This window comes from Panthera leo, chromosome E3 (genome assembly GCF_018350215.1).
Source record: "Panthera leo isolate Ple1 chromosome E3, P.leo_Ple1_pat1.1, whole genome shotgun sequence".
Classification (NCBI taxonomy): domain Eukaryota; kingdom Metazoa; phylum Chordata; class Mammalia; order Carnivora; family Felidae; genus Panthera; species Panthera leo.
Window position 1 is genome coordinate 32278171 of NC_056694.1, and position 14021 is coordinate 32292191.

Below are 14021 nucleotides of genomic sequence, written 5' to 3' on the forward strand. Positions count from 1 at the left end.
TGAAAGAAAAGATCATGCTCTCTCTCTCTCAAAATAAAAATGAAAGAAAGGAAAGAAAGAAAGAAAGAAAAGGAAGGAAAGAAAGAAAGAAAGAAAGAAAGAAAGAAAGAAAGAAAGAAAAAGAAAGAAAGAAAAGCAAAACCCAGACTTAGTGGGGGGAAATGACACTTGGAAGGCCACAGGCACTGGACGGGTCATTCACCCAGACCACCTTGGGGAGCTCTGCTCTTCTCCTTTGATTTGTGGGAAATGGGGTCAGAGGAGGGCGTTCTGGGGAGGTTCACGAGAAGGTGCTAGGCTACAGCTGCCTACTGCCTGAGGTTGGGGAGGACGGGATCAGGGAGTAGTCAGGTAGCAGGGAGAGGGGTGGGGGGACCAGGCCTCGAACACTCACCTTGATAGATGACCATACCAGATACCCCTGTCCCAGCCCCTGAGATTTGCCAGAGCCCCTGGGGCAGAGTGGGGACGATCTGGATGTGTCCAGCAGAAAGGCTCAGGCAGCTCAGCAAGGAACTTGAAGGGGGCACTGTGAGAGACAAAGGCGGTGAGGCGGGATCCTCTGGAGCACCTGTGTCCGTCTTCCTGTTGTTGTGATTATTTGATTGCCACCTGACTCCCTTTCTAAAGGGCTCTGATGTCCCCCAGAGCGGCAGCTGTGTCTGTCTTGCCCATGGCGGTGTCCCCAACACCGAGCGGAGTGGCCGGGCACAGGGAAGGTGCTTAGTTCATAGCTGACCAGTCCCTGCTATGTCTCCCAGGGATGTGTCTCCTCCCAAGGCACATTCTCCGGCCCGGGCTGAGCTGATGGGGACCCAGAGGATGGGACTGGCTGGGATGGAAGCGGGTGACATGGATGGGGTGGGGGTCCTGTCCCCGGCCGCCCCTGCCTTGACCACTCTTCAGACACCCCCAGGGGTGGGGGGAAGCGTACCCCCCCCCCCAAGTTCCTAACCTACCAGGCATCAGGATGGTCTCCTTCAGCCACCTCTGGCTGGATGCTGGCTCCTTGTTGAACACAGCAGGGGGTGACAGGCAGGGCAGAGCTGAGGAGTCACTCACGGACCCCACCAGGAAACTGCCAGTCACCATGGGCACAGCGAGGGGCTCAGCTGTGAGGAAGGAAGTCCTATCAGAATTAGAACTTTCTGAGGGCCGGGACTAGGCTTCCTCCATTCGACTATCAGCTGTTGCCTCACTCCGTCCCCGCTCAGGGGCTGGGCTCCCCACCTTTGCAATAACAACTGGGTGGGAGAAGGCGCGGGCCTGGGGGAGAGGCTCACTGAGGCACGGGGGCTCTCAGGAGGCCAGAGGGTGCTGGGTGACCAGCTGACTCTAGGTGACCCTGTACTCTAAAAGGACCAGTGTGGCCTGAAGGGGCAGCGGAGCAAGGCAGGGGGCAGGGTCTCAGCTCTGACTCAGAATTAAGAAGAAGGGGTGTCGGGGGAGAGGCTTTGAAGGAGAAGCTGAATCTCCCAGCCGCCCTGAAACTGCAGAGCAGCGGCTATGGAATCATGATCTTGGTCTGAATCCCAACCCCGCCTCTCACTACCTTGTGATCTTGGACAAGTGACTTCACCTCTCTGAGCCTTGGCTTTCAACTGCCAGTTTCTACATGCACCTAAAGAGGCCCTGGCTTTCCTGCCTCAAAGTCTCCCTGGGCACCCCCCACGCGGCTCACCCAGCTTCCTGTGCTTCGAGTCCATGGGCAGCTCCTCTGGGAAGGCTGCAGAGAGAACATCATGGTTAACTGCCCCAAGGAGGGTGTGGCCCAAGCCATGAGCGGCTCATGAACCCCAGCAGCCCGTACAGCCTTGCCCAAACCCCACCTTTCTTTGAGAGAGAGAGTAAGAGAGAGAGAGAGAATCTCAAGCAGGCTCCATACTCAGCACGGAGCCCAACATGGGGCTCGATCCCATGACCCTAGGATCATGACCTGAGCCGAGATCAAGAGTCAGACGTTGAGCCGACTGAGCCACTCAGGCGCCCCTGCCCAGACCACAGCTTGCGGCACCCAGGGAAATGAGGCACTGGCAGAACGCCAGGGTCCCTTCCTAGCTGTATGTCCCTTTGGGTCCCTTCCTAGCTTTATGTCTTTGCAACGTGGCCTCTGTGAGCCTTTGATCGCTCATCTGTGCAACGGGGGCGGGGATCCCTACCTTGCAGGAGCACACTGGGAACCCACAAGGTAAACATCCAGCCCCAGCACACCAAGGGAGGAAAACCCTATGTGTCCCTCAGCAAGGGGCTGATGAAACAAATCATTGTTCACCAACCCAGGGACATTCCACACAGCCCTAAAAAAGAACGAGAAGAATGTCCCCAGAATAAAATGAATGGATGAGTGGGTGGATAAAGACGGACAGATGGATAGAGATGTGTTAAGGCAAATAGAGCCAAACATCAACCGTAGGATGTTCGTGGTGCATACGTGGTTGTTGGCAACACGATTCTTTCACCCTTACTGTATGTTGAAAAAGATCACGATATAATGCCGGGGAAAATATTTATCAAATAAAGCAAAAAAAAAAAAAAAAAAAAAGCCAGCAAGCGAGAGGAACTTTCCAGAGGCACAACCATGTGTTCTCCATCAGGGATACAGAACTGACCTCCCAGACACGTTAAATGAACGTGCAGAACGGCATTTAGTAAAACCGTGATGATGTGTGCGGGAAAAAAATTTTTTTAAAGAGTTGGCTGATAGACAAATAGAGTATTTCCTTCTTTTATGTTTATTATTTATTTTGAGGGAGACGCAGAGAGAGTGAGCAGGCGGAGAGGCAGAGAGAGAGGGAGAGAGAGGGAGAGAGAGGGAGTCCCAAGCACGGCCAGCACAGAGACTAACGCGGGGCTCAAACCCAAGAACCGCGAGATCATGACCTGAGCCAAAACCAAGAGCTGGGTGCTCCACCAACCGAACCTCCCAGGTGCCCCAAGACAAACAGAATATTTCTAACAGGGTAAAAAGGAAAGTGGGAACATGGGTTGTTTTCAGGCAGGGAAACTGAGGAGCTGGGGGACAGGGGTGGGAGGGAGATTGGTTTTCACTGAATATTCTTTGCACCTTCTGAATTTCTACAGCATTTTTCTAGCCTGCCCCTGCTCTACCTGTTCAAAAATGAAGAAATAGGTATGAGTCCGACAGAAGGTCCAGAGCACTGGAAGTACTCAATCAACTGTTACTCCCATTTTACAGATATTTGCAGTCAGTGGACATTTATTGACGGGCTACTGCAGGCACTGTGTTAGATTCCTGGGATGCAGTAACGAGTAAGGAAGACAAGACCCCTGTCCTCAGAGCAGGGGACCAGTCTAAAAGGCAATAAATGCAATAAGTCCAGATTGTGGCAAGCGCTAAGGGGCGAGGAGGGACACAAAGTAAAAATGAGTGAGGCGATCTCTGTGGAAGGGGAGTCAAAGCAGGCCTCCAGGAGGAGGTGACCGGTTAGCCAAGACCTAAAGAATGCAAAGGAGCCCGCTTGGGAAGACCTGGGGAAAGGGCATTCCAGGCTGAACAGCAAATTCGGGGGGCCCTGAGGCTGGGAAGCGTATGTGGGTTACAGGAACGGAAGGAAGCCAGTGTGGCTGGATGTACTAGCTCGTGGGAAGTTTCGAGAGGTGGGAAGGGCCAGACTGTATAGGCCTCGTGTATGTATTTTGTGGCCATTGGAGGGTTAGCAGGACAGCAAAATGATCTGGTTTGCATGGAAAAGCCCGTGTTGACTGCCAGGTGAGGGCACGTTAAGGAGGCCTGGAGACTGAGCAGGAGGCTCAGAGAGGTGCAGGCACTTTGCTGAAGGCCACACAGACCATAAACAGCAGACGAAGGATTCAATCCCAGTTCTTGCTGACTCCAGAACCTGTGTTTGAAGACACCTCCCTCAACCACAGGGTCACCAGGGAGGAGCATGAGGGGAGCGGTGGGTGGAACATCCAAAGCCAGCAGAGCAGACAGGACTTAACACGGGAAGCAGCCGGGAGCCACAGCAGGCTCTGGAGCCAAGGCACGGCCAGGAGTCAGGAAGGCTGAGGGCAGATCAGCGAGGGGCCTACTTACATCTTTTCTGACTTTTCTTTTCCTCCAGCGTCTCCACACTCTCGCCGATCATTTCTTCCAATCCTATATGCTCGACTTTGGGGAAAAACCCAAGACACCAACATACGGTCAGTGGGCATCCAAGGTGAGCCTTCACTGTCCCTATATCGGGGCGGGATCTGACCACCCTTCAGAGGGTGACCGTCAGGTGTTACGACGCTCCCCAAGGAACAAGGAGGAAGGAGACGCAGGCTGAACCAAGAATCCCCCAACTTACTGAAAAAGCCTTTGCTCAGACCCTCCAGTTGTGAGTCCTGGAACACGTACTGGTCCAGTTCCGCTGCCAAGATCGGGAAAAGGGCAGTCGGTCAATGAGTTCTCTGAATGCCTTGTGTGCCAGACCTTGGAGCAGGCACCAAGGAACGGTGGCCCTCCGGGCTTGGCACACACAGTGTTTGCAGAATGAACGATCACACGAACGAAGGGACACGGAACCTTCATGGGCTCTGAATCCCACTTAAGGGATGATACACACCCGTGAAAAGTCACCTATTGCCATAAAGTAGTACAGTGCAGTATAGTACGGTTGTCACAGGGTTTTGAGTTTAAATTCAGCTCCACCCCCATTGGCCCCGTTAGCTGTGCAAACTTGGGCCAATCACTTAACCTCTCGGGGACTCCATTTCCTCATCTGCGTGATGAGAACGCCTGATGCCTACAATCCAGGGATGGGTGGTCTGGATTAGAGGCTCTACCTCCGAGTTAAGGCATCAAGCGCAGGAAGCCAGCATACCGTAGGTGCTCTTTGCAAAATCCTTTTCTAAACACTTTAGACCAAGCAGCTCATCCAATCCTCAGACATCCCACGAGGCAGGTGTGATTAGGTGATTAGTATACCCATTATGCACCTAGGGAAGCCTTCTTCTAGACCTATGCCAAGATGCTTAGATGACTGCATGCTCAGGCCAGGGCATGGCCTTCTAGAAGCACAGAGAAAGCCCACAGACTCGAGGAACGGACTTGGATGAAGCTTCTGCTTCCCTGGCTTTGGCCGCTTCAACTTCCTGGGAAGATGCTCTCGAGCAGAAAAGCCCCTAAATCCTAAGGAATGCTCAGATCCTTCATCAGTGCCTCCAGTTGTGAAGAAATATGAATGCCCTCAGCACCAAACACTTCTGCTTCCTCAAATAAGTTCCCAGGACGGAAAGGAAGCGGGCAGGCTTCTCAGTTCTGTAATTTTTGAGACACACACTTACCACTCCTCTCCATTTTCTGCTTTGTGTGCTACTGGATTAACTGTGCACTGGGAAGACTGGCCACATTCATGCTGAGCACAGACCTGCTCAGCGTTGTGGTTCTTGGGTTGCCAGGAAAAGGGCCGCTAAGAACAGTTGTGCAGATTGTTCACTGTACCCGGGTGCCCAGCAAGAGGACAAATGGAGGCCGCATCCTCCGAAGAAGGGACACCTTTTTCTAATTCAACAAAGCCTCTGTATGAGATAGTGGTGATCTTGCTGATGAGGGAGATTTACCCTACTCCCCTCCAAAACACACACACACACACACACACACACACACACACACACACAAAACAAAAAACAAAAAACAAAAAACAAAAACAACGGCAACACCTCTCTCCAAAGAGTTCTGCCCTTATTGGAAAGCAGAGCTCTTTTTAAAGCTGCAAATCAGCCTCTCAGCTTAAGCCTTAGAGAACCTCCCCACCCTAGACACTTTCCTTTTTGTGGCTAAAAATAAAGACTTTGAAATGAGAAAGACCTAGGTTCAAATCTCACATCTGCCCATCACTATCTCTACTGCAGCCTTGGGTACACGGCTTCGCCTCTTTAAATTTCAGTTTCCTCATTTGTAAGGTGGAGATACTAATGCTGTCTACTTCCTTTGCTGTAAGGATTCAATGCAGTAACACACACACAGTGTCAGCACGTAACAAGAACCCCCAGGTGGTAGATATGACAAATACTAGAGTAGTTTGGCTTAGGAGCTGGGGAGAAAGGGGGCGGTGCATGGTAAGGACTGTGTAGAAGGAAGGAAAGAAGGGTAAGAAATATAAAAAGGTATAGAGGGGCGCCTGGGTGGCTCAGTCGGTTAAGCGCCTGACTCTTGGTTTCGGCTCAGGTCATGATCTCACAGTTCGTGGGTTCGAGCCCCGCACTGGGCTCTGCGCTGGCAGTACAGAGCCTGCTTGGGATTCTCTCTCTCTCCCTCTGCCCTTTCTCTGCTCCCTCCCTCTCTCTCTCAAAATAAATAAACATTAAAAAAATGTATAGATACGGAGGCAGAGGATGTAAAGGTGAGATCCGGTTTGCCTGATAGTTACTAGCGAAGGGGTCGATTTCCCTTACTGTTCTCCATCTCCCTTCTTCCCTGGAGTCTCTGTTTTCTAGCCCTTGGCCTGCATCCTCCTGGTCCTGATTTATGAGGGAGGGGCCTGTTGCGGCTCTTGGTGAATGGATGAGGTTAACAAAAGAGAAAAAGGAACTCTTCCCCTCGACTGGCCTTTTTCTGGGTTCAGAACGCTTCCTCACCGATATTGGCATAAGCCTCCCTGGTCTCTTCATCACCTTCCATGTCACACAACAGTCTGCTGAACTGCTCGCAGTTGATGGTGTCCATGTCGGGTTCTGGAGGGAAAAGTCCCTTGGATGAAGCAGGAAAGTCCCTTGGATGAAGCAGGAGAGAGGGCTGGTGGGGATGGAAGGAGAGGCGGGGAGGGGCCGGGAGCGAGCCCAGGGGTTTGGAGCTGTCCGTGGTGCTGACCAGAGCTCAGCAGCCAGAACGTCCCCTGCCGGCTAACTGTGTCCATGGCAGGCTGAGGGGGTGAGGAAGGACTTGGGAGGGGCCAAAGGGAGGAAAGCCCACCTGAGCAGAGCTCCATCTCTTCTCTAGCCGGGTCCATCTGGTCATAGAGGTGGTAGAGCTGCAGGGGGTCAGCACTGCTGTTGAGAAGCTCCAGGTAGCCGCCTTCTAGAGGCCCCAACTCCATGGTGGCACACTGCCCACTGCCTGAAAGGAAGACACGTTCAGTCATCGCACGGAGTGTTGGAAAGGTGTAGACAGTTAACCTACCACAGTTCCTAGCTGGGTCACTCGGTGAGGGCCAGGGCTTGGGAGAGCCAACGAAAGTGAGCAAAGGTGCTCATTTGTCACCTCTTACGTGCTCAGGGCAGTGGAAAGAGGAAGCAATATTTCCTTCCTCTGAGGAACTTATGGTCACTCTGGGAAGATGCCCATGATGCAGGAAATGTGCCTGGGGAAATTTAGATTCAAGGCATCTTACACCTGGGAGCCAGGAGTCTTGGGTTCCACAGATGGCGCTACCATGAGTGACAACAGTTGAGATTTGTAGACCGCCTACCATATGCCAGACACATGGGCTAGCACATTGAATTCTCACATCAACAACCATATGAGGTAGACGCTATTACTATCCTCATTTTCCAGATGAATAAACAGGCTCGGAGAGGTGAAGTGACTTACATAAGATGACCCAAGCCCAAGGGGCGCTGGAATTTTGTTCTGGACAGTCTGATGCAAGGATATGCAATTAAGTGTTATGCTCTACTGCCCTGGGTGACCTTGAGCAAGTCTCTGCTCCTTTCTGTGCCTCAGTTTCCTAATATGTAAATTGAAAATTCCTAATCTGTTGAGGCAGATTCTAAGAATCTTCGTTTGGTGAAGATACCCAAATACCCTGGACATGTCCACATAAAAACTTGTATATGAAAGTTCGTAAATGCATAACTCATAATAGCCAAAATATGGAAACAATTCAAATATCTACCAATGAATGAATTAAAAAATGTGATAAATCCATACAATGGAATACCATTCAGCCATAAAAAAAGAATAAAATACTGATACATGCTGCAACATGAATGAACTTGAAAACATTATACTAAGTGAAAGAAGTCAGACACAAAGAGCCATATATTGTATACTCCCATTTATCTGAAATAGCCAAATATTTACAGATAAGTAGATTAGTGGTTGGCTAGGGTTAGGAGAGAGTTGTGGAGAAAATTGGGGAGCAACTGACCATGAGAGTGGGGTTTCTTTCGGGGGGATGCCAAAAATGTTCTTTAGCTGACTGTGGGGATGGTTGCACAACTATGTGAATATACTAAAAAGATCACCGAATTGTGCATCTTATTTTTTTAGATTTTTTTTGAGAGAGAAAGCACCTGTGAGTGTGGGAGGGGCAGAGGGAGAGGGAGAGAGAGAGAATCCCAAGCAGGCTCCACTTCCAGCACAGAGCCCGATGCAGGGCTCGATCTCACGACCCTGAAACCTGTGCCAAAATCAACAGTTTGACGCTTAACTCACTGAGCCACCCAGGCGCCCACGAATTGTGCATTTTATATGGGCTAATTGTCCGGTATGTGAATTACCTCCCAATAAAGCCATAAAAACAAACGAAACACTGACCCTGGAAAATAAGCATTATTATCTCCATTGTTCAGATGACACCAAGTAGCCTCCCAGATATGCGCAGTTCTTGCTGGCTAGCATCACTCTGAAGCCTTGTCTGTGTGGCTCCAGGTTTCTGCCCCATTCCTAGTGGTCTATGAGTCCATGTAGGGTTCATTTCCTAGAGCTGCGTAAGTGGTACCATGAAACTGAGGAGCTTAAAACAACAGAGCCTTAGTCTCTCACAGTTCTAGGGGCCGGAAGTCCAAAATCAAGGTGTTGGCTGAGTCGTGGTCCCTCCAGAGGCTCTAGGGGAGAGTCACTCCTTGCCTCTTGAAGTTTCTGGAAACTGTTAGCATTCCTTTACTTGTGACCTTGTGGCCGAATCACTAAAATCTCTGCCTCAATGGTCCCATCGTCTTCTCTTCGTGTCTCAAATCTTCTGCCTAACTCTTAAAAGGATACCTGTCATTGGATTTAGGGCCCAGCTAAATCCACCATAATCCAGGATGATCTTATTTCCAGAGCCTTAACTGAATTCTACCAGCAAAGACTCTTTTGCCAAATAAGGTCACATTCGCTAGTTCTATATATATTTTGGGGGCCACCATTCAACCTCCTATCCATGAAAAGCAGATGCTTGCTTGAAAGAATCAGACACAGTTTCTTGGAAGAGGTGGCAGGAGAGATGGCCTTGAAGGCCAAAGGACCTGACAGAGCCTTCTGAGTGCCCCTGCCTGGGTCACAAGAAAGTGGGGTTGAAGTGGGAAGGACAGCAGAGGGTAGGACCATGAGAAAACACACACACACACACACCTCACCAACACAACACCTTCCAGCTGCTTCTTTTCATTTGACTCATTAACAACGTTCACCACTTATGGAGGGTCTCCATATAGACCACAGATATTACAGAGAATGAACTTCCCAGTCCAACATGTGGCCCTGGCTGGGGCTGCCTGTTGATAACGGGTTGGGTGGGAGTCTAATCATAACCCAACAGGAACCCAAACATAACAGACTTGCCTCAAAGGCCCAGCCAGCCTTGACTGGAGGAAGCAGAACTGAAAGATGGGGCCACCTCCCATTTCTTGTCGTGAGACGAAGCCTGGGGGTTGGGGGAGAAGAATTCCACCACTCCCAGCACATTGGCCTGAGAACCACACAGAAAAATCTACTGTTCTCTCTGGGGAGGTAAGAAAAGAACTCCCTTCCTTAAATCTTGCCTGCGGCCTTCTTCCCCTTTTCAATCCGGGCTACTTATCGATAGTTTATATCGTAGCAATCCGCCTCTTTTTCCAGGCAGTGGGGTCACCTGGTGACAACAGCTCTGGACTGAGCCCAGTAATTTCACGACTGAGTTGGGTGACTTTGGTCAAGTTACCAAAACTGTTTTTTCACAGGGTAACAAACAGGTCTGCCAGGGTCCTTCAAGTTCAACCTCCTTCACTCTGCAGAGGAAATGAGACCCTGAGAAGGCACATAACTCATACAAGGTCGTACAGCCTGTCTCCGGCCGAGCCTGCACCTGTCCCTCCCCAGAACAAGACTCTCAGTCCAGTGCTCTTTCCTGCCAATTGAAACGTTCCCATTCAATGCACAGCCCTGATCATATCTAGGCCTAGGAATAGGGACCAGGTCCTATCACAGATGGGTGATGGCAGGGAGTGCAGAAGGGAGGAGCCGGGAGAAGTTTAACCCAGCCTCGCTTATTGAGGGACTCAGCACCAAACTTTGGACAGCGACACCAAATGCCTTCAAACACCAGAGAAATACACCTGACGGAAGAGATAAAAAGCCAACTTGTGTGAGCTCTGGAGTCAAACGGCCTGCGTCTGAAACCACTCCTACCTACCAACTCGCCACAACCTGGGCAAGTTCATTGTATAAACCTCCCGGAGCCTCAGTTTCCTCATCTGTAAAATGGGAACAATAATTGGTCACCCATGAGGATCAGGTGAGTTAATTCTCGTAAAGCCCTCAGAAAGATGACTGGCCCTTAGTAGGCCCTTAGTGAATTGCGGCTTAGAAGGGTATTGGCGCATGCGTGGTGCGCACAACGTGGGTGATCGCCATCGTTATCGTCGTCCTTATTATTATCAATTTGCTTCTAACCTCTGTGAGGTTGACAAAGGGACTCTTTCTCTTTCATTCCCGCCTAAGTCACCACATGGTGAAGCCAAGCTTTCTGTCCTTTGACTCAAGGAGACCCCACGGACCCCACAGGAACTAGAAAGCCCCACGGCCAGCAGTGGGACCTGGGAGGTCTGCTCATGTCCCCCATCACTACCTCTGAGAAGGTGCCTGGGAGAAAAGTCATCCAAACTCTGCGTCATTGGCTAAGCCCAGACAGGAAGACATCTATTCTTAGACACTCTCGACACACGCCTTAGCACCTCCCTTCCTGCTACCCCAGCATGAACCCTGCACCGGATGCACTTTCTCTTGAGTAGACAGGAGTTTGCAGTTCACAGTGGGCTTCTGCCTCCACCCCTACCCCTACCCCTACATCTGAGCTCCAAAGAGCTCTAGGGAGAAGGCGGGATGGAGTATTAATGCCCATTTGATAGAGGAGGATACTCAAAACTTCGGTGAAATGGCTTGTCCTTGGTCACCTGGGTGGAGGGTTTGAGTTTGAATCAAGGCTGGGAGGCATTAAGTGGGTGACTTGACCTCCCTGAGTATCAATTTTCCCACTACTTGATTGGGATAATGACACTTCCCTTGTGGGACCAGTGAAAGGCCAAGAGGGGTCTCGGAGGCCTACAGGAGGCCCACGGGCAAAGGAATCCCATCGTGTTGGGACACTGCAGAGCTGGGACTCAGTCCCAAGAGTCTAGTCGCCCAAATCCATAGAGCCTCCCGTTCACACCAAGATCTACGTACATCTTGACTTGGGACCTCCCACTATTCCCACAACTATGTTCCCTATGCCTCTAGATGTTTAGGAAGTGCTTCAGAGGCCCCTGATTGGACTCTTTCCCCCAAAGTGCCACTCTAGAGGGGACTGGGGACAGAGATGGCTCAAATCACCCCACTGCAGAGGAGAGAGTCCCCTTCAGTCCCTGAGAGTCCCCAGGGCAGATCGTACAGGCCAGGAGTTCTGCGAGGGCAGGAGCCCTGTCTACAGGCCCTAGCCCTGTCTAGCTCACCGATCCCCAGGCTCCAGCACGTTCCTGCACGCAGCGGGCTCTCTCCCTCCATAAAAGTGCTGCGTCACTAGAATTCACAGGTGCCTGCTGAATGCCAGGCAGCAAATGCCGTGATGTGCAGACCTCATCCCATTCAGTCTAGCACACACGTTTGCGATCCGTATTCCCGTTTCTCGGGTAAAGAAACAGGCTAGTGATCTGGGATCTGAACCAACTGCTTGGCTCCCAAGTCACAGCCCCTTCGAGTCACTCTTGGTCCCCAGCTGCCCCGGGGAGGTGCCCTCGCCTGGTGAGAGAAGGCGTGGGTGGCGTGATGGTTTCTCCTTTTGAGGAGCTGTCTGGGGCACAGCGGAGAAGTGGTCTGTGTCTTTTTGGTAAACGAGCAGTATTTTTAGAAGGTCCTCTTTGAGCTCGCCCTCCCCCCACCCACCCCCCCTGACCCGGGCCACCACCTTCCACATCCAACCTGAGAAAAAGTTCCTAACCTTTTTGCCACCAAAAGCCCCTTTGGGGGCTCACTTCTGTCCCCACTTTGTACAACACCACAGGTTTTGAAAGACGCACGCCCCAAAATGGTATCTAACATAAATGCATTTCTCTCTCCCCCGGCCGAGGGAAATCAAGTATTGCCAAACTGTTCTAACTCCTACTTAAGTAACTTCACATGCACTGTATACGGCTCTCCCATCTGCCAGCGTCACGGTCCTCAGCTGCTGGGAGACTGTTTTGTGTTTGGGGCTGTGCTGGATACTCTCTGTGTATTATCCTGTTTTAATTGTCTGGGAAAGCGGTATTATTATAGTCATTTGACAGGCAATGACAATGAGGCTAGACTCAGTTTATCAGATGCTTTCTTCGCAGAAAAGGGGGGGGGTGTGTCCTTGGGGGTCTAAGGTGGCATCGAGAGGGAGAAAGGGGCACCTCTGCTAACCCCAAACTCTTCAGCGCTGCTCTGCCCTGCGATAAAAGAGCATAAGAAAAAATACGTCCCTGTACGTTGACTGTACTTCTCCTCCAGAGGAAGGAATGGAAAATCTTCTAACTGTGTCTAACGATGTGACCTTCCATTCTGGCTTTGCCTTTGACCTCCAGCCCCCTCTGAGCCCTAGTGGGTGTGGACACCACTCAGCCGAGGCATTTGGGGATTCTAGACTGCTCATGGCTTGTCAGCCTTTCCCCTCTGCATTCCCCCCCAAGGCCCCCCTGCCCCCGACCACCTTGCTGCCCGCCTTCAGGACAAACTGCTTCCGGAGGTCAGAGGGTGGCAAGAAGCCAGGAGCCTGGGGTCACTTATCTGCCACAACCAGCCCCTAGTCTGTATCTCTGTGGGGCTAACAGATCAAACAAGTTCCTCTTCTCTTGCACCTTGCAGACCTCCAGAGAAACTCTAAAAGACAGGCTGCACTTTTTCCCCCCTCCAAATCTGTAAAACATTGATTTACTAAGTATCTCCTACCAAAAAAAAAAAAAAAATCTGGGGCTCTAAATAGGGGTTTTTTAAAAAAATTTTTAAATGTTTATTTATTTTTGAGACAGAGACAGAGCGCGAGCAAGGGACGGGCAGAGAGAGAGGGAGACACAGAATCTGAAACAGGCTCCAGGCTCTGAGCTGTCAGCCCAGAGTCCGATGCGGGGCTCGAACCCACGGACCGCGAGATCATGCCCTGAGCCAAAGTCAGACGCTCAACCGACTGAGCCACCCAGGAGCCCCCCCTAAACAGGTTTAAAACACAGTCCTTGCCAAGAAGCTTGCAATAGAGACTCCGATTCTATCTTAAGAGGGAGAGAAAACATGATAATGATAATACGGTGGTTAAGAGCGCATGCTCTGGGTTCAAATCGCAGTCCCCCCACTAACTGCGTGACCTCACGTAAGTAAGTCACTGAGCCTCTCCTGGTTGCGAAATCTACTGCCCTTGGTTGGCACGGCGTCTATGTCACTAGGCTGCTGTGTCTTGTCTCAAGTGACCTATCCAGAAAGTGCTCCAAAATAGAAACAGCAAGGCATCACTTGACAGTGTGCGACTGGCCAAAATTAGAAAGCCAGGAAACGCCAAAGGCTGCGGGTAGGAGCGGGCTGGGGCGGCCACCCTGGTGAACAACCCGGCACCACTTAGAAGACCTAAAGATGTGGTGATCCTACAACCTTCCACTTCAAGGTTGGGCACAGACGTCCCAAGGAAATGCTCCCGTGGCCCCACGAAGACACCCACCGGACGACGCACTGTACTGTTTGTGGTGACAGAGTGTGGAGGCCATCGGGGTGTCCGCTGCTGAGGGAGGGACAGTAAAAGGTAGCCACGGCACTCCCTGGAGGGTGATGCCCTGATTAGAAGCAACAGACCACGGGGCACCGGGGTGGTTCAGTCCGGTGAGCAACCGACTGCGGCTCGGGTCATGAT

At 51.2% G+C, this 14021-nt stretch overlaps 1 protein-coding gene across 7 annotated transcripts in view; it reads right to left on the reverse strand.

Moving 5' to 3' along the window:
• Positions 1-14021, reverse strand: part of CIITA (class II major histocompatibility complex transactivator) — a 45763-nt gene that overhangs the window by 16014 nt on the left and 15728 nt on the right. For 5 of the 7 annotated variants that reach the window (XM_042921430.1, XM_042921429.1, XM_042921432.1 and 2 more), the window contains exons 2-8: positions 6920-7063; positions 6586-6681; positions 4314-4376; positions 4058-4132; positions 1682-1726; positions 960-1112; positions 395-529 (exon numbers count right to left, since the gene is read on the reverse strand). In XM_042921430.1, the coding sequence (XP_042777364.1) occupies positions 395-529; positions 960-1112; positions 1682-1726; positions 4058-4132; positions 4314-4376; positions 6586-6681; positions 6920-7063 (711 nt within the window). The remainder of the gene's footprint in view (positions 1-394; positions 530-959; positions 1113-1681; positions 1727-4057; positions 4133-4313; positions 4377-6585; positions 6682-6919; positions 7064-14021) is intronic. The other 2 variants (XM_042921431.1, XM_042921434.1) reach the window with 2 other exon arrangements.